A 24,499-nucleotide genomic window follows, 5' to 3' on the forward strand; every position below is an offset into this window, starting at 1 on the left:
TAAATCCAACTACTGAACCGGGTATATTGTTGCTAATTGAAGCTAGTGAGATTAAAACTCAATGCATAATTCATGTTTGCAACGTGCTAATGAGAGTGTGGTTACCATGGTGACGAGACGACGCTAACAATTTAGCTCCTCGTATTACAGTGAGGATGTCAGCGGGATTTCAAACCTCCAACAATGGCAGGTATTAAGGTTGTTTGTTTGCTCTCTGATAAACATTAATCTGGCTTGAGCGATGGTGGCGGTGTGATGATTGTTTCTCTGACATACTTAGTAACTTATTGTTTTGTTTTGATTAACCTGCCTTAACCAGTGGTCGAAAAAGTACGGTTACTAAATGCAACGTGGAAATACTCTGTCACACAAGTAAAAGTCCGGTAATCAAAATGTACTTGAGTAAAAGTGCAAAAGTATTGATATCAACATATATACTTACCAAAAGTAGAAAGTACTCGTTATGCAGACTGTCCCATTTCACAAGTTTTCAAATGTATAAAATGTTAATAATTAATAAAATAATTTGAGAATAGCAGATCTACAAGCTCACAATGTGTCGCATTGTGAGCTTGTAGATCGGCTATTTTCAAATTGCCGAAATGTATATAGGGCTGAAGTGTAATGTATGTTTTGCAATAATAATCAAAATCTACAAAGTAACTAGTAACTCAAGTTTTCAAATAATTGTAGTGGAGTAAAAGTATAACATTTGCCTCTGAGATGTATTAGTGGAGTAAAAGTACAGAAAATTGGAAATACTCCAGTAAAGTAAACATACCTCATTGTACTTATAAGTACAGTACTTGATTAAATGTACTTATGGTTGTTACTTTACACCACTTGCTGTTGTTTTGTTTGAGTAACTGCTTTCTTTGATAATTAATGATGTATTAACCTTCCTTAACAGAGACACACCACACACATTTTCCTGTGATATTCAGCAATCTGAACCTGGACGAGTTGAGGTAAACATCCTGGACTCACTTCATGGCACCATGACCTACTGGGGTTTGGAAATGTGACAATTTGACTTGTTCCACTGTATGTTTGCAGCAAGGAGCTTGACAGGCGCACAAAAGAGACCCAAATGCTTCAGGAAGAGGTTGAACGTGCAACCAAACAAGCCTTGGAGAGGGCTGGTCTCAATATCACACTGCCTCAAAGCTGCCTTACCACCATGTTTGAAATGGGTGAGTTGTGTCGGTAACAGCCCAACTCACTCCAAAACCAACTCACTCCAAATCGAGCCCAACTCACTCCAGACAACTCCCTCCCTCCACAGCAGAGCCCAACTCACTCCACAAATTTGGCCAACTCCCTCCACAGCAGAGGACAACTCACTCCACAAATTTGGACAACTCACTCCACAAATTTGAGGCACATTGCTCTACACAACTTTTGTTTTTTACTTTAACCTCCCGGTATGTTCAAAATGTCCCTCATTTTATTTATTTTTTAAATAAAATGAGACATACATTTTGAAAGTAGCCGATCGTGTGTCATAATAGGGGTGGGGGCTTTATTATGGCTGCTCAGGTGGTCAGCTGTTAGGGTTTTATGCATCTTGCAAAGGGACAGACACGGGTGGGCCAGGAGGCGAACCGATCACCTTCTGATTACCAGACAGCTTCTCTACCCACTCGGCTATGGTTGCCCAAATAGCCGAACATTCAGCGAAAGTAGTTACATTACATTACTGTCATTTAGCAGACCCTTTTATCCAAAGTGACTTCAACATAGGTAAGCAAGAAAACTACTAATCACCAGAAGTCTTAAGTGCATTCTCTTCTACAACAAGCAACTAAGAGTATACCTAGCGCTAAGGTAAAAGTTCAATATATCAGCTACCTACTTTCTTAAACAGATGAGACAAATAGGAAAATCAAATGAGCAAGAGCTAAAACAAATATCAAATGAGCAAGAGCTAAAAGTAAGTGTATCAAATAAACGAGATCCAATAAAACAAGAGCTCGTACAAATAATTGACAACAAGTAAGCAAGGCTTGATCTACAAGCTTACAGTGAGACTAGTTGCTCTTTGGAGTGGGTTATCAAATGGATTTTTAAGTGCCCTTTCCTCTATAAAGAATGTGCAGGCAGGTAATTCAGGTGAATTCAAAGAGTCCAAAGCACACTGTTCAGTTGATAAAATATTCAAAAGCGTTTATTGTAGCATGGCTTGGCAAAGTTAAAAACGGTGCCAAAGTAACTGCACTATTTTGGTGTATGACATACATAACCTTTTAAAAGTGCATTATATTTACTTATTTCTGCAGATGATTCAGTGATCCAGCCTCTGGACTATGACCAGGATGACTTGAGTTCGGAGGTCACCCGAAGGAGTCTCAGCTTCCGGGAGGAGGAAGGAGTTTCATCGGTAAAGGAGGTGCTGGAGAACCCAGTAGAAGAACATTCTAAAGAGCTGTCTCAACTCCACAAGCAGCTTGAGGAGGTTTGTTGTGTTTCTTTTTATCCGTGGTGTCTTTGGTTTTTCGGGTCATGGAAATGCAATGAATTGCCAATAAGCCCTGGTTAAACCTCTGCCACACACAGACACTTGCTCGGTACGAGCACCTGAAGTTCCACTTTCTCCAGACGGTCGTACGGCTGCAGACGGAGCTGCAGGAAGTCCAGGCGGAGAGAGACGTACTGTCTGACCTCAGGTGAAGCCATGTTACCTTTATTTAACCAGGCAAAACATGTTACAACTACTGGGAGAGGGGAAGTTTGACCTCTGCAGGAGTGGAAGAGTCAGTTTGACTTGCGCGTTTTCTTTTTTCTTTTTCTTTTAGAATGAAGGATTTCGGGGAACATGCTGATCAGATGGACAGGATGCGTGGGGGGCTCCAGAGCATCGGGTGGTCTGACTCTGGGGACCACCAGAGGCTGCGGGAGACAGAGCTTGAAGCCAGGTCTCTGGGCAGGTCCTCAGAGGTAGTGGAGCAGACCTTCAAACAGGTGTACGCTGACCTAGTGGCTCACGAGAAGCAGACTGGACTCAGTGACTCTGTCACTAGCCTCGACCATGCTGCTGCCAGCCCCGGCGATGATACTGCCAGTTCCCTCCGCCCCAGCCAGTTCCCTCCGGAGGTCAAAGCTAAGAAGGTACACAGTAAAATCTTTATCTCTAATGGTGTACAAATGTAACCTAAACATATGTGTACATTCTCAGAGTTACAAATGGGTAAATTAACACTGATGAATTTTACTGTTTAAGATTCTTGAACATGAAATACAGTAAGCAAAAATCAGTTAAAGCTGCAAAAAAAAAAATCTTTTTACAGAATACGTTTTTTTAACCAAGCTGTAAACACAACTATTGGAGGTGGTCTCCCTACTCTTGCATTGAAAAATGTATACTCTGTTCTTGGTTGACAAGAGGTGAATGAATGAATCTCAAAGCACAATATCTCCCCTGCCCAAACGGGTCTTCCGTCTTACCTCAGCAGTCGAAGGTTTCGGGTTTGGATCCTGTGTAGGACAAACAGATTGCAGCCTTAAGTGTTCAATTCTCAATGTAGAAAAAGGCAGCTATTTCTGTTCTTCCCAATGTTCTGAAGTTGTTGTCTCTAAATTGTTATTATGGGTAAGCTCAAGCAGTCATACTGTATATATTTTTGTTCATTACTTAATGACAGGCTGTGGAACAGTTGGGGAGTGAGGAACTGAAATACCAAGGGAAGGCAACATTGATGTTACTGGAGCAAAAAGACCGGTAAATGAACAGTTTACTCAGGTAAATTCGTATGATTATGAAAAAAAAATGTTTTATTGATTTATATTTGGTCTTGCCCCTTGTTTTGTTGTTTTTGTACTGCCTTGGCCTTGTCTTGGCCAGGTCTCACTTGTAAATGAGGTCTCGAACCTCAATGTGACATTGTGACTCTCCTGGTTAAATAAAGGTTACAATGTTCATGTATTGTATGTGTTTTCACATACTTGGGTATTAAGTAGTCAGTCAGGTTGTCTTCAGGTGTGTTGACATTTATATTCAGAAATGCACCCCACATGTCCTTCAAGTCTTTAGTTTTCACCTTGCCTTTTATTGTACTAGGATGGTACAGCTCATTGCCAGTCATGACCAGGAGGTGGTGATGTTGACTGACAAACTGACCTCCTCCAGAAACTCCAATGCAAGTTTACATGCCCAGCTGGGGCAACTACAGTAAGTGTAGCGTGTTCACAAGCCTTAATCAGCAAATTTCCATCTTTTAATTGCATTTATTAAGTAGTGTGCTGTTGTGTATGAAGAAATATGAGAAATTAAAGTGCTCAAATGTCTGTGTTTTATGTATGTGTTTTAGAAATCAAGCAGAGAGCCAGGCTTCCTTGCACGAGTGTCAGGTCACTGAGCTGGAGTCAGCCCTGTCCCTTTACAAAGATAAGGTAAGTGCTATAGCATCTGTTTATTTTTATTATTTATATATTTTTATTTTCTTTATAGGGACTGAGCACATTAATGAATGTTAGTATAAGAATATAGGACGTGAAAGTGCCGGAGTTTAGCAAGAATGCTTGTCCCTACTAGGCAGGTAACAAAAAAAGAAACATTTATTTAAGTGACAATATACAAATACACAAGGAAAAAAAACTATGCGAGGTTAAAATTTACTTCCCTTTACTGACAGCACATTTTGTCCAAATGTGGTGCACCTATATGTCACCTCACAGTCTCCTCTGGTAGTTCTGCTTCATAGAAGCGCCTGATTTAATTATCCTCAGGCATTCTTCATTATTTGCTTATTTCCTGCTATTCAGTCATTATCATTCCACTATCATTTGCTTGCTTATAATTGCTGGGTGTATTCACACGTATGTGCCTCAAGCCTCAAGCTTAAAGTCCGACCCAGGATTCGTACCCGAGTCCCCCACACAAGCACCGAAATGTCTGCTGTTTACTGTAGCTATAAGGGACAGCTGCAGAGGATGAGTTGTGATTTGATCTTCATGCAGTATCTCTTGTCAACCAGTAGGTGTCCTACCCAACCACAGGATCTAAATGTCTAAATAAAAGAGCACATCTCATTTAGCTTGAAAATCAGCCCTTGTCAGCAAGCGACACCATCATGTTGCAGTATAAATGACACTGTACTATGTACTGAATCTGTGTACGTAGGCAGGGAATAGACAGGAGACAGTAGGAGGACGGCAGACATGAGCCGACCACATGGATGTAAGGAACCTCAGCTGGCCTGAGAATGACCCGACAATGGAGTGTTTATGTTTAATTATCAGAACAGGAAGATTGTGACCACAGTTGGGGATAAACAGGAAAATGGTAGCCTATAGAATTCAGACAGGGGGGTGGGGGGAGAGTTACTGTATGTCTTTGTGGCACTCGGCATCAAGGGTTGGATTGGGGGTAAGTCTCTGCGACATACTAGCGTCATGTCCAGGGGGTGTTGTAGAAACAAATGTAACTAGAAAAAGTGCTCCTTGGAGCACAGGTCTCCGCCAGGTCAGGTAGGTTAGTGTGGGCCAGCAATGTTCGGAATTGGCCAATCAGGCTGGAATGTGAAAAATCGGACGGATCGGACAGATCCGTCTTGATCACTTGACTAAAGAGATAATATGTACCGATTTGCGTGATGTTTGGACAACATTTGTAGTAGTAATATCAAAATATCGGCAGAAATCGGCCTCCTGGTGGCGCTATAATTGGGCAATGTTGAAAGGGTGCCATTTGTTCCTCAACGTAGTGCGAATGTGCGTGCAAAGTTTCAAAGATGTCAATCGTAGCCAATCAGGATGGAATATGAAAAATCAGACAGATCCGTCTTGATCACATGACTATAGAGATCATGTGTACTGATTTGCGTGAAATTTATGCTGTTAATGAGCCATCATTTATAGTCAACAACATGAGGACCCGAAGGGTGTGTACTGTCTGTCATAAATATGTCAAAGAAAATAAAATAATTGACCAGTTTCTTTGTGCTGCATAATGAGACAATGCCCAGAGCCACAGTAGAGCATGTTTTCTTCATTGACCACGTTTAAATGGATAGGTTAGATGAAGACAAGTTTGTGGGCTGAAATAACTTTGAATAGATCCTGTTCTCCACTTGCCTGGCAGCTCCATCTTCAGAATCTTTTGCAAGCTCAAATGTTATTTGGTAGCGTTTTTAATTTGTCAATTTGTAACACAGCAACACTGTCTACATCAGCTTTTTACCGTTCTGTTACTTATCTTTAATCCGAATGAATCATAACAACCAATTACATAATAGTATGTTTGTATTCGAGCAACACACAACGAAGACATATTGAACTAGAATTCTCTACTGCTCTATCTGTTAGCATGCTGAAATGGATATATGAAATACAATTTGTTCTTAGAACTTTTAGTTTGTGTGTGCATGCGCGTGTGCACACGTGTGTGCATGCGTGTGCCACCAGGAGGCTGATTGTTGCAAAAACAAAGATTTTGTCCAAACATCACGCAAATCAGTATACAGTATCTCTATAGGCATTAAACAAATCTGGTCTTTCCAATTTTTCATTTTCCATCATGATTGGCTAAGATTGGCTTTGAAGGTTTGTCACGTCACACAAATTGGTACACATTGTCTCTATAGTCATGTGATCAACGCGGATCTGTCCGATTTTTAGGCCCTGGTCTTGTGTTATTATGTCCATCTTTGTCTGATGAGTTTCTGTTTATGATACTACTGACATGATAATGGCCATGATACTGCCATGATACTGACCGTGAAACTGACAATGATTCTGGCCATCATACTGACCATGATACTGACATGACACTGATGAATTATTATTACGTATACGTTAATACGTTATTACATTATGAACTGTTATTACATTATCAGCAGCCACGTAAGGTTCTTAATGCAACACATTATTACACTATTACATTATGCAAAAAGGATGTTATTACGTTATGCGCACATGGTTTTATTACATTATGAGCTTATTACATTATGATCTTTTATTACATTTAGTTTTTTACATTATGAACCGTTATTACATTATGACCCCCTGTCCGTCCGTCCGTCCGTCCATCTGTCTGTGACCAGCTACAGTAATGTCCGGCACCGTTGGCCTGCTCGCTTCGAAACTGTGCACACACACTCCCTGGATGCCAATTCAGAACCTCTGCCCCAAATTTTTCACATAGCCCTGTTATAGCGCCATCAGGAGGCCGATTTGTGCAAAATCCATTTACTCCTATACAGATTTTATCCAAACGTCATGTAAATCGGTACACATTATCTCTATAGTCATGTGATCAACACGGATCTGTCAGATTTTCCATATTCCATCCTCATTGGCTAAGGTTGGCCTAAGTTTGCAGGATTGGTCCGTTTTGAACAAAATGTCTCAAATCATGAACACAGTGTGCGATTTCCGTGAAATTTCACACGCACATTCCCACTAGGCAGAGGAAGAAATGCCACCCTTTTCACATTGGCCTGTTATAGCGCCACCAGCAGGTCTAATCTTAGCAAAACACATTTTTGGAACAAAAGCCTCAAATCATGAATGCAGTGTCTGATTGCCGTGAAAAGCCTAAGAAGAAATGGCACCCCTTTCACATTGGCCTATTATAGCGCCACCAGGAGGCCACAATAACGTACCTGACCTGGCGGAGACCTGTGCTCCGAGGAGCACTTTTTCTAGTTACATTATGAGTTGCTACAGGTGTACTTGTACATCAAGCTGCCTCACGCTACAGAAACAGGAGATAGGCTCCTGCCCTATATGGGCCTCATGGCTCGGCAAGACTTACTTTTTTTGTGGAATCTTTGGTGCCTTATTCAACTGAGCAGCTGACATTACGCATTTAGATAAAGATTTGATTTTAGAGTTTAAACTTGACAAAATGTCTGTCTCTTTGATTTGACAGAGTGTGTGTGTGTGTGTGTGTGTGTGTGTGTGTGTGTGTGTGTGTGTGTGTGTGTGTGTGTGTGTGTGTGTGTGTGTGTGTGTGTGTGTGTGTGTGTGTGTGAGAGGCATGTCTTTAGCCTGGACAGAGACACTAACCGCTGCATGCAGCACAATTTCCTACAAAGGATTTGTAAAAACAGCCAGCAACATGGACACAGCAACCAGCTGAGAACAGATCAGTGTTCTTCATGCCGTCGGAACACAAAGCCAGCAGCAGCACTGAGTCAACATGAAGAAGACACAGTGTGTTTTCTCAATAAAAACAACTGTATTCAACATTTCCCACATGTTGTGCCGCTGCAGGTGTGTTCTGTGGAGCGGCATCTCTCCCAGACCCAGTCCCAGATGGATGAGGCCTTCATGCGGCAGGCAGAGCGGCTCGAATCCCAACGCACCCAGATCACGGTACATGTCATACACCAGTGGTTCTCAAACTATTCCATTTCAAGGACCCCGATTACTCTGAGAGTTGCAAACCTGTAATGGTTCATTTGGAATTCCCTCATTCCAAATACCAAATTTCATCGTATCCTTCAACAGCATAAAGGAAAATAATTCCCCAATGCTGTTGCTTCCTCTTTGAACCTTTGTTATTCAGAAGTCATATAAAGCATGACACTTTATTGTCTTATATAAACCATAAAAAGGCATTAAAAACATTGGGGTAATTATGGGACCATACCAGTGTTACTAGATGTCATTGTCGACTGTCAACAACACCCACATAGTTTACTTAGACTGTGACCAACTGACCATGTATCTCAAAACAGCTTTATTTTTTAGATATCATATTTATGTATTATTTATTTGTTATTTAGATAACATGTAGCACCTGTAAGGAGCAATGTTTTTTTTCCAGGCATAATGATGTTAATGTATGTACATGGCTTCTATAACAGTAATACTGTAGTTTTAGTTGAGATAAACAGCATACTGAGTCTCATAGAGCTGGGGTTTTCAACTGAGTGTGAACCAGGTGGTGGACCACCATTTGAAAACCTCTGTCATGGTGTTTTTTCCACTCTGTTTCAACATGAATGGTAGTGAATTACATTTTGAAATGTAGGAGGAGATCTACTAAAGTATACACTGTATACACTTATGTACACAAAACCTTTCAAAGACGGGGGCAATCTCTGCCAATGGCTAAAAGTTAAACTTAGACTGTTATGGTCATTTAAGGAAGTTTATAGATAATGTAACACTGTTACGTATCAACAATTGATGGTTGAACTCGCCATAACCATAAAGCTGTCATATCGGCAAGTTCTAAGATTTCAAATGCTCCCATATTTCCCCTCTTAGAGCTCTGCATGGCGAGATAGGGCTGCAAGTTTGGGGTTGATGCTCATTAGGAAAGGTTACGTTTCATTTTCGTTCTGACCACTGTGTTTTTAACAGTTTGGAATGTAGATTCTGTCAGGGTTTTGTCACTTGCAGACATCTGTGTTTCCGATGTAGTCATCCGTCCTTCCGTAAATATATTTCCCATCAGTAGTTACTCAATAAAAACCTCCTTTAATTTTCTCTCCTTGTGTCTGGAATGGATCCGTTATTTTCTTATGCATAAACCTTTCCCAGCAGTTCAGTTTAGTTTTGAGACACTTTCATTTTCTAACTTTCCTTAATGGGGCACCACAGGCTCAGCAGGTATCGTGACTAGTGTATGATGTATTAGTTACTTCTTAGTTAATGTTGTAATGTATTAATTGTTATCCAGTGGCTTAGCCTGGCTCCCCTTTAAAGGTCTGATCCTAGAATTGGCCCTGTGTTAAGTTTCAAGCACACATTTCAAATGCCCAATGCAGTCGTCCATTAGATTTTGTCCACTGGATTTGAACAGGGCCATGCAAGCCTGGAGGATGACATGATGACACTTTCCCTTCTTGAGATTCTGTGGAATGTCTTGACCTCAGACTTCCCATTAACTGACCTCATTGACTCATCTTAGGTCACCAGGTAATTTAGTGCACTGCTTCTCAAGTAGTGGTCCATGGACCACTAATGGTCCATGGCGTGATTACAGGTGGTCCATGTCTGTCTCTTCTTGGCTATAGTGGTGGTAAGGGACAACCTTGCCCTGTACATAATACTGTTATATAATATTAATATTCTTCAGGTATGCCAGTGTGGCAATACCACTCTCACAGAGATACTTTGTTACGAAAGGTAAATTACATTTAGCTTTTACTGTCTGGACTCATCCAGAACTTCACAAGGGACTGTGTTTCATACAGTACATGTGTCTTGAAAGAGTCTGGAGCTGAATGCTTGAAATACTTTTGGAATTGAAACACAAGCCTCCTCCCATGACCACTGATAATGTTTTTAATTCCACTGTCCTCATATCACACAAATACCAAATTACCAAGTTTTTCCAAAATAAAAAAAATCTGCACTTTCCTACATTACTGAATGGATGACCAGGGACCACATGGAATACCTTCACGGACCACCAGTGGTCCATGGAAACCTCTTTTTTTCCACTCTGTTTCAACATAAATGGCAGTGAATGACATTTTAAAATGTAGGAGGAGATCTACTAAAGTATACACTATGTACACAAAACCTTTCGAAGACGGGGGCAATCTCTGCCATGGCTAAAAGTTAAACTTAGACTGATATGGTCATTCAAGGAAGTTTAGAGAAAATGTAACACTGTTACGTATCAAACATTGATGGTTCAACTCGCCATAACTCATCATATCGGCAAGTTCTAATCCCACGTTCAGTCAGAGCCACGCTGAAGATCTGTGTTTATCCTTATCAGTCGGAGCTGCGTCAGACACATGAGGAGCTGTCCCAGGAGAAGGAACGCAGCGAGCAGCTGGAGGTGAGGTGCGCGGGCCTCAGCGCCACCGTGGAGGAGCTACATAAAGAGCTGGACGAACGCAGCCTGCTGGTCCAACAACTAGGAACGTTCAGGGAGGACTGCCAGGCTCAGATGGAGACTCTGGTAATAGAAGATAATTGGGTACAGTATAATTGGGACTACATCTCATATAGACAAATGTAGTTTTGATATCAATTCAGGGACTTTTGTATTACGTCTGGATTATTATTTTTTTGGTGGGGGGGGGGGTGTCTTTAATTGGGATAATGTACAGTATCTCGAAATGACTCGTGCAGATATTGTTACATGATTAAATGCTTTGCACGATGTTTGCAAGACCCTTGGAGGGCTGGCCTAGAATGAGTCGGACACTCATTTATTGCTGTGATATTGCATTGTATTTGGCAGTATGGTTCTGCTCCAGAACAATCTGCACAAGCATGACACAGACTCTGACATCACAACCCCCAAAGCAGAGCTTAAATATACACAGTTATTACTTGGACATGATAATAGACATTTGAACCCCTCATAGGGCAGAACATAAAGATACACAGTTATTACATGGACATGATAATAGACATACAGTATGACGCCCTAATAGGGCAGAACATAACGATACACAGATATGTATTAAGAGCATGATACAACACATGAACCTGCATCAAGTGACATACTGACATACCTAAATGCTACTACAGGAAATGACTGGGGAGGTTGGAGGGAGTTTGTTTATTGATGAGCTGTCATTGTGGTAGCACCGAGATATGTTGAGCATGTAACAGTGAATGTCAGTCAGCTCAAATAGACCACATATGAACCATTAAGATTGTGGCTGTTATGCGATTGGAGGGTGCATGAGCGTGAGAACGGTTTTACTTCCGTGCCTGCCTGAACTACTGCCGATGTTCCATTCATGAGCAGTGCAAACAGCCAGTGATGTGCCAGTGTTCCAGTGAATCTAATGCTCCCATATTTCCCCTGTTAGAGCTCTGCATGGTGAGATAGGGCCACAAGTTTGGGGTTGATGCTCATTAGGAAAGGTTGCGTTTCATTTTCATTCTGACCACTGTGTTTTTAACAGTTTGGATGATATGGTTTTCTGTTTCTGTTTTGTAACTTGCTAACATCTGCGTTTTATCTGTGTCAGCTGTCCTCCGTAAATGTTTTTCCCATCAGTAGTTAGTTACTCAATAAAAATCCCCTTCTCTCCTTGTGTCTGGAATGGATTGGTTCTTATGCATAAACCTTTCCAAGCAGCTCACTTTCATTTTCTAATTCTCCTTAATGGGGAACCAGGGGCTCAGCAGGTATTGTATGTATCAGTGTATTCGTTACTTCTTAGTTAATGTTGTAATGTATTAATTGTTATCCAGTGGCTTAGCCTGGCCCCCCTTTAAAGGTCTGATCCTAGAATTGGCCCTATGTTAAGTTTCAAGCACATGAATGCGCAAAAAAATGCCCAATGCAGCCGTCCATTAGATTTTGTCCACTGGATTTGAACAGGGCCGTGCAAGCCTGGAGGAGGCCCAGGGCCGGTGCAGGGCTCTGCAGGCCGAGGCGGATGGTCTGAGGCTACAGCTGGGTGACAGCGAGAAGGCGCTGGAGCTCCTGAGGTTGCAGACGGAGAGCGACGTGCAGACGACGGTGCAGCACGGCCGCATCATCGACACCCTTCACCAGGAGAAGAACCACCTAACCAACCAGCTCAATGAGCATAAGCTGGAAGTCCAGCAGCTCCGGGTGAGGAGAAGGGTTTGATAGTACCCTTGTTCGGTTCAAGAACAAGGAATTTGCCACTTGGCTTTAATTGGTTAAAATCCATGTAAATACCATTTAGCATACTGGTTAAAGAGTATCTGACATTAAAGCCTCTCTGCTTATCCTCTGATTTCAGAGTATAAAATGTTGTATAAAAATGTTTATTTAAACACTGGTTCTCGTCCAAAACAGGCTGAGCTAGCTGAACGCGATTCAGGCCTGGCTGCTCTGGAACAGGACCGGCAGGAGCTGCAGGCCTCCCTGGCCGAGCAGAGACGGCGATTCCAGCAGGCGACCCTGGAGAAACGGCAGCTCGCCGCACAGGTCAACGCACAACGCACGCAACTGTTGCTACTGTCTGGTAAGACGTTATTGACTATACAGCATGTAGATATCACACAACAGGCCTCATTTCTCTCCAATAACCCTGCCAGGGTAGTGCTGAGACCAAGCGCCAAGAGTGCCAATGTTTGACAGAGGTCTACTCAACGTAGCTTTGACATTAAGGCTTGATTTATACTTGGTTGAGTGCCTGTGATACGCACAGAAAATAGCCGATATATACATGTTCACTGCGACACGTGAGCTTGTAGATCGGCCATTTTCGTTGTCAACTTGATTATTAAATCAGCACTACTTCCTTATGAATTGATTATTCCATCACCACCTTGCAGGATTAGGCATCTAGGACTTTCATCCTCTATCAGTGAAAATAGCACATCTACAAGCACAACTACAAGCTCACAACGTGTTGAGTGCCGTGTTGTCAGCTTGTACTGTAGTAGATCGTCAATTTTCACTATTTTGTATGCCACCATTATACAACGAAGTATAATACAGGTTTAAATGGTTAATCAGACTAATCAATTTAGTTGGTTACTAAAAAATTATTCGATTTTTTTCATGTCTATATAATATACATTAAAAAAATATACATACAAATATGTATTATTTAATCAACCTACATGAGCAGCAAGAAGTCGTTTTATTGTTCTAAATATCAGTTTAGATACATTTGGGGATAATTGCCCAGCCCTATCAGTTACAGCACTGTTCCTGGAAAGAGGCACTTCTTTCGTAGCTCGTTGCCAAGCATAATCGGCTGCTTGCTCCACCTAAAGGCTTAAGCAAACAACAAACCACGTCCGGTATGTTTTCACAAGTCAACCAAGCCCCTATTTTTTTCTTCCATCTGTGATCCCCTATCTGTCAGCATCGAGCGTGTATGTAATTTAGTGGCACGCCTGTGTGTGTGTGTGTGTGTGTGTGTGTGTGTGTGTGTGTGTGTGTGTGTGTGTGTGTGTGTGTGTGTGTGTGTGTGTGTGTGTGTGTGTGTGTGTGTGTGTGTGTGTGTGTGTGTGTGTGTGTGTGCGTCCAGAAGGGCACAAGGGTGCTGTGATTAAACTGAGAAGTCAACTGAAGTCCACCCACGCTGAGCTGGAGCAGGCCAAGAGAAGCCTCAGGACCCTGGAGGGGGCGGATGGACACGGTCTCACACCCACAACGCACACACACACACTCACACTCACACACACACACAATTCATTTATAATAAAGGCAGCCCGTTTAATTAAAAAGTCTCCCTATCAGAGAAACATCTGTTTGGCTTTAAGACGGAGTCATCTGCTTCACATCATATAAACCTGTAATAATTTATTTGTGGTGGAATATTTGCTGTCTGTAGAGGTATTAATCCCTTAGATAACGGTGAATTACTTTGGGGCGGGGCAGTGGCGGTTGTTTTACTTCTTCTTTGTTGGCGCTCCAGTTGGAGCAGTTTTAATCTGGTGCTCATAACCGTAAGCACCTGTTCCATGGAGAAAAAAACAACCTGCTTTTGTTTGATTTCTATCCCTAGAATTGATGTGAAACAGATGAGAAGATGTCCTCTGACTCCTCTCTGACTCGTTCTGTCTCATCTTCTCCTCTATCGCTCCTCATTTGCTGGGTGGAAATCCATGCCTCTGCTTTTGATATCCCTCCCCTCTGATATGTTTGATATTTATGTTTGATAATATCACAGTGTAACAATTTGATAAAAATGTATGTTAACCACATTAAACCTGCTTCTCTATTTTGGGCAAATCTTAACTTTTTTTGATATTTCAAAAATAGTAAAAAATAGCAGATCTACAAGCTTCATGATGCAACGTGCTTTGAGCTTGTAGATAGTCTAGTTTTGCTATTTGTAGTACGACTAAGTAATATAGGCCAGGACTTAACAACTTAACCCTATACAGTATACGTCACTCATCGGTGTCACTCTACACTAAATCTGTTTACCAAAAATACCCATTCTACTTACTTACCCCACATCGCATCCCAACGCAACGCTTTGTGAAATTGTAGATCAGCTATTTTTGCTGAATGTTTGCTAATTTCTGTTCACCTATTATGACATGCCTAGGGATGCTAGGATTCATGTGGATAAGAAGATGTCTCTCTCAGTTTTCTTTCTACATATCGAACTCTCATATGGAACTTTGTTGGTGTATCTTGCGTAGGCCTTCAGGTAGCCATGGGCATGCAGAAGCGGATCACCGCGGGCCGGGAGCAGATGGACTCTCTACAGGGCAGGATCCAGCAGCAAGAGGCTGCCATGGAAGAACTGTACCAGGTAAACATGTCAAACCACTGACAGGTGATTTATTGTTGGTGCGCCAGGGTTGCGCACCGAAAATAGCCGCAGCGCAACCTGTTGTGAGCGTGTAGATCAAATATTTTTGGTGTGCAACCAAGTACAAATCACCCTACATTTAATTTAAAGGAGCACTTCACCCCTTTTCAACCTTATCTAACTGCAATTTGTTCTTGTTCGCTGAAGACTCAGCACTCCTGGTCTCGGGCAAGGACAAAATACAAGTTGAGGAAGTCCTCAGTTTTGAACTCAGTAAAATGCGTACTTGGCTTTCCGATAACAAACTGTCATTACACCTTCGTAAAACAGAATCCATTATTTTTGTGTCCAAACATTTCCTTAGTAATGTTAATGCAAATGATTTCAAGGTCAGAGTTGACGATATAGAAATCTCAGGCAAAGAAGAGATTACCTATATCGGCCGTAATCTTGAGATCTTGACAAGTGAAAAAATTACGTCTAAAGTGATCAAGAAAGTCAATCAAAGAACACGATTTTTGGGCAGAATTTCCTCTTTTGTCAACAAAAGACTCTTGCTGGCTCATTCAATGCCACTTTGACTATGCTTGCACCTCTTGGTTCTCCAACATCTCAATGTCACTAAAAACTAAGCTTCAGCTCTCCCAAAACAAACTGATTCGACTGCTTCTCGGCCTAAAGCCCCATGACCCACCTAATTCCAAAACACTTTGCTTGTCTGGGATGGCTCAGGGTAGAAGAGTAAGTAAGTAATTAAAAATGGGATTGGCATTTAAGATAGTCAAAGGGACAGTGCCCTCAATACCCTCATACATGACTAACTACTTCTTCAAAGTGAGTGACACCCACAGCCACAATACTAGAGGGAGCGACAATGATCTGGTACTACCCAAATATAGAACAAACATGGGAAAATTCTCATTCTACTACTCTGCCACCAAAATGTGGAATGCCCTGACACCATTCATTAAAAGATGTAAATCACTGGATTCTTTCAAGACTAGAAAAGAGGTGTCATCCTCTGCCGACGTCTTCCCTTTTTCTCCTTTGTACATATAATGTTTTCGATTCAATTATTTAAAATCGATATAGTAACTATTTATTTACCCAAAAATTCTGTGTGGAAAAATAAATACCTGAATACTGGATATAAACCCCTCTTTCTCTTTTTTCTTCTTAAAAGTACTTAGTATTGATAAAATTGATTATTTGCATTGCAAAACGATTTGATACGATTATTTGCATTGCAAAACGATACGATACAAAGTCAAACGATGCGATATTTTGCTGTTTGCGTATCGATATAGTAGATCGTTGAAAATTAAAAACGATTTTTCAATGTTGCTATATTGAATACACTTCTAATAATAAAGTATTCAATCAATCAATCTTCATATAATTGATCCCCACTAATGCTCGTTATAAGATGGCACCATTTCTATCTACTCACTCTTTGTCTCATTGGTGAGCTATGGACAGTTCAGAAACCTGCCTACCAGTGGCATCATCCATGGGGATTCCAAGCTAATGGAAAGTAAAGCCTTTCTCTTCATGGAAAGTTAGCATGCTGAAATACAAGCCATGTTCTTGCATCAATAAAAATATTAAAACGTTTTAAATTACCAAACCTGCCTATCGATGATGTAATTACAAAGCCGTTCGCAACAAGCACTAATACATGTAACTATAATGATAACAATATCGTTCACCATTGTCTGTTATATTTCTGGTGTGGACTTAGAACCATTTTTAAAACTTTATCTTTATAATTATAGTTATAGTCCACAGCCCCCTCGAGACACAGAGTTAGTAGACAGAAATGGTGCCATCTTATAATGAGCAATCGTGAGGACCAATTCTATGAAGATAGGTTGAAAATGGGTAAAGTGGTCCTTTAACGTGGATATATCCCTGAGTCTGGTCTCCTGTAAAATGTAACCACTTACAACCTGGCAGCCCTATTATGAGTATTTCATTATAAGCCAAAATTGTGATGCAACGTGTTGTGAGCTTATAGACGGACTGTTTTCGAAAATCTTTGAATAGGGCTTAAGTGGTTAAAATATAGGTCTTCCAGTGTCCCTGGAGTGTTTTTTTCCGTAGCATCATTTCTAATTGTCGGTATTGACTGCAGCTTTGTTTAGCGTGTACTTATCTTCGGGCGGGGCCGGGCCGGTGTCCTGAAATGACGCTGCACAGTGCAACGTGAAGTGGTGTCACGAGCTAAGCCTGTTGCTCCTGATCCATAGCAATGCAATGCAAGTGTGCAATATTCAACCACTTGAACCCTAGGGTCCAACATGGTCCCTCAGGGAAGTATATAGGGTTTAAGTGGTTAAATGAATACTTCCTGCACAATTGCTGAGTTCTTACTGGAACAATGGAAGAGCTCTAGCTTGGGATCAGGGAAGGTTTAAGTGCCAAATGGCAATGCCAAATAAAGACTTCCAAAACGATTTAACACAATTTAGGTCCCTTCCGAAGCTGCCGTTATTCCATTATTCCATTCTGTAGGAAATCCTTAGGAAATCCAGCTTTTGAATTAGTTTTTGTTTTGCTTTACCTCATGGGACAAAGAATGGGTGATGTTTCTTTTTTTCTTTAGGACATTCCAGTTTGTTCGATAGTTCGTTCAGTCCTGCGATGTAATCTCTGAATGCATTTTTAAGCACGGTCAATAGGTTACACTTCCACCCGTTGTGTTCTCAGGAGAAGCACTGTCAGGACCTGGAGAGCCAGCGTCAGGTCCAGATGTTGCTCTCCCTGAGGGAGGACAAGAGGAGGTTGGCTGAGGAGCTGTTGGCTCTGCGTTCCAATGAGAGACGGCTCCAGGACAGGGTCAGCGGCCTGGAGGCAGCACTCCACAAGGTGGCCATGACTAGCACTCTATTATGATGCATGTACCGTCATGTGTTATAGAGCAGTACTGTGGTTCTCAAACCTTTTAATTTCAAGGACCCCCAGTTTGATATGCATTAGCCCACGAACCCCCGTTTGATAGAATGTTTTATCTATGACCCTATAGTATAGGTTAAAACACTGAGGATTTTATAGTATAGGGCCTATACTATAAGATCTTCAGTGTTATAACTCTAAAAGTGAATTTGGGTTCCGAGGTCTATTTGCGTCACCACTTTGAGAACCACTGTTATAGAGCCTGACCGATACCAGATTTTTGGGTCCAATGTCCAAGTTTCTATTTGAAAACATTTAATTTACAAGCAAACAAATGTAGAAAAATAGACACAAACAACTTTTTGATTTTTAATTGTGTATATATATTAAATAAATAAAATGTCAAATAACATTTAACTTTTAACATTTAACTATATTATACAACTAACTACAAAATACACACATATACACATGTAAACCAAACAGTACTTGATTTAACCACTTAAGCCCTATTCAAAAAATAGCCAATCAGCTTGTAGACCTGCTACTTTTAAACAGAGAATCTTCAAGATTTTTGGAAAACGTTTGAACATTTTGGAAAGTGGTTAAAAATCTGGACACAATTGCTGATGTAATCAAAAAAGTTAAGTAATGGACGCTATATCGGCCAAACCGATATGTTGGTCGGGCTCTGGTCATGTATTATTTGACTTTAAGGATGGAGGGACCACCAGAACATATTGAGGCTCTTAATCCCAAGTTAACACAATTATACCACGCCACATGATCATTTTAGTGATTTACTAAATGGCTGAAAACTAAAATAGGAATGGCACACCTAAAGAATTTTGGTACTTAGTGGGAAAAGGTCTTGAAGCAGTGGAATGACCTCCCCCTCTCAGTCAGGACTACCAGACTCACTCCCCAGCAGTCTGAAAGCTCTCCTCTTCGCTCTTCAGTCTCTATCTCACTCCCTACTCCTTAGCACTCCTCATTCTTTGTATCACTGCTGTTTGCATTTGCGTAGTATGAATAGCATCTATCAAAATAGGCTAGTTTGATAGATACTATTCATACTATGTAGATTTATGTTGGTTACTTGTTCACACGTCCTATCTAATTTATATAGACATTCTGGGCCTCATTTATCAGTGGAACGTACAAACCAGCTTGGAACAAAGTGGTGTAGACAAATCCTACACACCCTCAGACCAGACGTGAGATCTGAGCGGGCTGTACGCTCAAGTCAAACTCGACAATTGCGGTGATCTTGGCGTGCGCCCATTATTTGGGCCACACCACTTTGATAAATGAGGGCCACTGTTTTCTTGACCACAATTGCTATTATGTTATTTAGATAGCATGTTGTTAAGACAGATGCTAGTTTTGATGTTTGGCTAGTATCCTAGTTTATTTGAAGAGCTTGATTGTTTTTCTCTGCACTCTATTTACGTGACTGACAGTTTAACTTGTTGTTTGACTAGGGTTCATGCCATTTACTCTGATCTTGCACTTTTCGCTCAGGATAAGAGCGTCTGCTAAATGCCTAAATTTTAATGATTGAAATGGTTGAAAACAGACTTTCACCAATCAATGAGGCGAAGCTTGCGAAGCTAGTTCAGGCCAGGCAACTCAAGGGATTGAGCCAACAGATCAGGTGACTAGTCACATGAACTCTTCTCCTGGTCGGGTGGTTATAAGTACTGCTCTGCCTACCTGCTCATTCTGGCTGCTCTGTCTGGCTGCGCTGACGTGCTAACGCTGCTGCTCCTGCTGCTCCTGCTGACATCTCCTGCTGTATCTGCTGCCTTCGCTTGCATGCATATGCTGCTGCCCATGAATAGTCTCATCCCACCGCCTCCGCGGTATCCACCTGTAAGCTCTGTTTCTAGGTACCCATGGGGGTCTTTATTCATTCCCTGTAAATGCTATTTGGCATGTAACATTTATTAAAATGTTCATGCTTACAGGGAGTGAATAGATTCAGAGCCCTGACACCAAACTATGCTTCATACAGTATATGCTTCTTATATCTATGCTCAAGTATGCTCAATAAATATATATTCTAATCCAATCCAAGAGTTGTCTGACTGAACTATGTTAAAGGGCAACTTGCAGTCCGGTTAGAAATCGGCGAAGTTGCCCTTTAATTATTTTCCCAAATTGAGTCTGTAGGAAACCATTGGGTGTGACTTTTTCTTTAAATGTTGGCTGACATTTGGCATCAAAACTTGTATGAACGTTGGATATTTACATTGAATGGCTTGGTCTTGGATTAAAAAAAGGATCACACTGGTTCTGCATAATCAAAGTGTGTGTGTGTGGGTGTGTGTGTGTGTGTGTGTGTGTGTGTGTGTGTGTGTGTGTGTTTGTGTGTTTGTGTGCGTACGTGTGTGTGTGTGTGTGTGTGTGTGTGTGTGTGTGTGTGTGTGTGTGTGTGTGTGTGTGTGTGTGTGTGTGTGTGTGTGTGTGTGTGTGTGTGTGTGTGTGTGTGTGTGTGTGTGTGCTTGCATTCCCTAGATGTCTGAGAGCTTTGCAGACTGTCAAGATGTCATCCACCTACAGGAGCAGGAGTTTATCCGCCTGAAGCTTCAACACGCTCTCGATCTGAAGGTACAGCTGGCCCTATAGAAATGCCCAAAGAATGGACTGCAGCTAATAATGCATACCTTCACTATACACACTGTATGAATATGTGCGGCATATGAGGTCTTACACTGAATTTTTGTAAATATTTTATTTTGTATGTTACATCCCTGATTGATTAGTTTTAAACTCCATCTGACCTTCTGGGGTGAAACCGGTTCCTCTTTATGTTTCCTCCCCTGAGCAGAAATAGGCTTCATTTATACAGTGTCATACAATGGAGCCATGTGCCGAAAATAGCATTCCGGTATCTACAAGCTCACACCACATCACACCACAACGCTCTGAAATGTCACGCGGCAAAAACAGCTGGCTTAAGTGGAAACCAGGGAAGGGGAGTATTGTATTGTCACCAGGGGAGGGGAAATAACTTTTCTATATTCACCCAGCAGATGGCTCACTCAAATGGCTTTTTGATGAGCGCTCAGCTGGGAGCCATTGGCGGTTAAGTGTCTTTCTCAGGGACACGTATTGTAGATGGGCAAGCCGAGGGTTTAACCTTCTGATGTCTGGCCTCTCTGCCCACTCGGCAACGGCCGCCCATAGACCAGAAAGGCATCACAGAATGGGTCGAAGCTGTTCCCACAGCTAGTGCCAATGCAAGCACTCCATTGAGATAAGAGACATGACTGCTTGCTATCTGTTCCCCAGGAGCGTCAAGGCCAGGATTCGCGCAGCGCTGCGACTGCTGTTCCATCGGTATCGCCTCCGATGCCTCCAGCCCTTGCTGCCATCCCACCCTCTCCCTCCACCCGACAGGCTTCCAGGAATCTGAGAGAGGTACGCCAGGAGCTACCTAATGCCCTGTGGCTCCTGCCTAAGTCTCTTCTGGTGTTTATTTGGCTACGAAAGAGGCAAAACTCTGCACATGTGTTTGTTCTTTAAATCAAAAACACATCCAGCATTGCATTCCTGTGGCAAGTGTGGGTGGGACTCAGTTGGGAATTGTTTTAGCTTCTTCAGCATGTGCGGATAGACCTGATAGCGTAGCACTGTTAATCTGAGTAATTTCCCTGTCATTGATTTCAGCGTAGAACAAATAAGACGATCTTGCCAATTCGTCTAAAACAATGTACTGCATATATACCAATATTCCTCTGGGTTCTGTGTTAAGATCTGAGTTAATCAGGCCAACTCTTCATTGCATCTATTTCCACAATGGTGCATTGATCACGTCTCCCCACCTCTCTTTTTTTGCAGCTTAAGGCCCAGAAACTGCAGGAGAGGCTGACCCAGGAGCCAAGGCCTCAAGTCAAAGAGCTTCGAGGTTCGTTTTCGGAGAAATGCAGACCACACACCAGCAGTACCGCTACAGGCAGTCTCCTCAGGCGGGGGTCTACACCAGAGAGAGCACACAGGACCACACCGTGAGTCTGAGTCATATGGTCATATGCTGGAAGGATTAGTTTAGCTTCTTAGGTTGTCTTACTCATGTAAAGCTTCAGGGGTGGCTGCCTGTCCCATTTTGGAATTGAATATGGCATTAAATAATGCAATAATGAGTGTTCAAATGGAACCAAATGGACCCTTACAAGTCTGTGGTGTGTACAAACTCTTTGAGTTCAATTAGCACTCTGGATTTTATTGTGCACCGTGATTCAGTTCAGATGCTGTAATGAGCTGTAAAGGAAATATAATTTAGATTCTACATGGACCCACACATTTAAATGAGAATGAGCTGGTCCCCATTTTAGCTGTTAGATACACATGGAAGCTTAAAAACTCACTTAAGCTATCAAATCCTCTGTCACAGGCTGATGGAATGTCACATGTTCTTATGTCATGTGATGGAAATCATGGAATAGCATGTGATGGAATGTCATGTGTTCTTATGTCATGTCATGATGAAATGGCACATGTTCTTATGTCATGTGATGGAATATCACATGTTCTTATGTCATGTTGTGATGAAATGTCACATGTTCTTATGGCATGTGATGTCACGTGTTCTTATGTCATGTGATAGAATGTCATGTCTCTCTGTAAATTCCAACAGCCGCACTGACATTGCTCATGAAGTTATAACCACTTAAGCCCTATTTTAGACTTCATCGCACAATGGTGTAGCACCATGAAAATAGCCGATCTACAAGCTCACAGTGAGCTTGTAGCCTATAATGATATGCCAGCCTAGGGACACCAGATTGAAAGTGGTTAAAGGCGGTTCCAAATTGACAAAGGAAATAAACAGCAGGTAGGGAGAACAACACCAACTAACCGCCACCTCTCCTGTCTTTGTGTGAATCCACTTCTCCCTGTCAAGCCACATTAATATTAACATGCTGTGAAAAGGAGAACATGTGTGCTGTGCTCTATGAACTTCTGCTTTATGTGCAGTGAACTTCACCTGCAGAGGACATCTGATCTGAACCATCACAATTTAAACAGCGCCATCATCACTGGCAGTGAGTTGCTGTTTAATAACTAGCTACTGTATACATTTTACTACCGGCATAATGCAACTCAACACTGTGTTTATTATGTTTGTTTATTATGTTTTATTATCTGATAGCTGTTCAGATGGCTATGATGTGCGCACGGGTCGGGGGGCTGTTAGTGGTTAAGTGTCAGTGCTCAGGGGCACTGCGACATGCGTCGAACCGACTACCTTCTGATTCCCAGACGGTCTCTCTATCCACTCGGCTACGACCGCAACAAAATAAAATGACAACATGCTAAATAATCAACGTCTACTCCTGTAACGTAGATATATCCAGTCAGCTCACATCACCAACTTAGAATAATGACACTTCCTGTTCTCCGCCAGCACCACTGGGCCGCAGGTCACCCGTCCACTCTCTGCTTACCTCTGTTCCTGATCTCAAGCTTCTACGCCACAGGCCGGAGCCTATCAAAATACCAACCTGTAAGCTATTACTGCTATTGTATGTCTCCTTGTATTAGAACATGCCAACAAATAAGAGGAGATTACTCACTTTAACAAAAGGCTGATTTATACAATGCACCGTCCTTTAGTCCACAAAAACACATATTTGCGTCTACACTTTTGTTCAGTTGAAAATACGCTGTTTTTGTCTTATGGTTGACAAATTGCAAATTAGACCCAGTGTTAATCAATGCAAGTTACACAGTAAGATTCATTAATGTTCATTAATATTTATTATATTTTATTTGTAATTCAGATAACCAAATGGATCCGCAATTAACACAGTATTTTACAGTGTCTGTTGACAAAGGAGTGAGTTGTTTGGGGCTTTTCTGAATATAGTTCAGTCACCTAGAAAGAGAATTACAGTGCTGGCTTGTTGAGGACAGGAATGGAAAGGAGTACAGCATCTAACCCATAGTTGAGGACACACAGTTGAAGAATAAAGGTTTGTAGGACAAAGGGACATTGTTAACATACTGCTTGTAGTGCTGTAATATACAGTACGATGTCATACCAACAGAAATAAACCAGCAATATAGAACTGTGTTTAGAAGAAGTAGCGACAATTCACGTCCACACTGGAAGTGCATTAATAATAGCACTTCCATGTTATGTCTGTCCCTCTTAGTCTCGCAGTTTAAATAGATATGAAGTAATGTCAACAGTGATTTAACGTCTGTTTCGCTCATAGCGCTTCCTTTGTCTTGCAGAAAGTAACTTTCATGTCCTGCCCAGGACTCGAACCCAAGTCCCCAGCACCATTGCACCGGAATTTCTACTGTGATCAAGGGAGGCTCTAAATGAATGTCTATTTTTGTAATATATTGGATTATTTAAATAAAAGTCAGTTTCACTAAATGTTTTTTTTGTTTGTCTTGCAATATTTCCTTGCTTATAGAATGCTGCAGTATGTAGGCCTAAAACCCACAAGGGAGTTTGGAATGTG

At 41.6% G+C, this 24,499-nt stretch overlaps 1 protein-coding gene across 1 annotated transcript; it reads left to right on the top strand.

Moving 5' to 3' along the window:
• LOC311043304 (coiled-coil domain-containing protein 158-like) lies at positions 1-24,370 on the top strand. The gene is made up of 22 exons (XM_084054495.1): positions 1-190; positions 911-968; positions 1,057-1,193; positions 2,280-2,455; positions 2,557-2,666; positions 2,796-3,108; positions 3,642-3,718; positions 4,058-4,168; positions 4,308-4,389; positions 8,215-8,316; positions 10,682-10,867; positions 12,251-12,487; positions 12,698-12,866; positions 13,884-13,994; positions 15,010-15,122; positions 17,832-17,990; positions 20,538-20,630; positions 21,315-21,443; positions 21,864-22,030; positions 23,001-23,068; positions 23,431-23,529; positions 24,264-24,370. Coding segments are annotated over exons 1-22 (2,706 nt in total). The 5' UTR covers positions 1-183; the 3' UTR covers positions 24,266-24,370.
• Positions 24,371-24,499: the final 129 nt, after the last annotated feature.

The sequence above is a fragment of the Gymnoscopelus microlampas genome, assembly GCF_963454915.1.
Source record: "Gymnoscopelus microlampas genome assembly, chromosome: 4".
Lineage (NCBI taxonomy): Eukaryota > Metazoa > Chordata > Actinopteri > Myctophiformes > Myctophidae > Gymnoscopelus > Gymnoscopelus microlampas.

Coding starts and splice junctions, on each gene's coding strand:
- LOC311043304 (XM_084054495.1), top strand. Junction 3,719..4,057: donor TTACTGGAGCAAAAAGACCG/GTAAATGAACAG, acceptor TTATTGTACTAG/GATGGTACAGCTCATTGCCA. Junction 15,123..17,831: donor CCATGGAAGAACTGTACCAG/GTAAACATGTCA, acceptor TTGTGTTCTCAG/GAGAAGCACTGTCAGGACCT.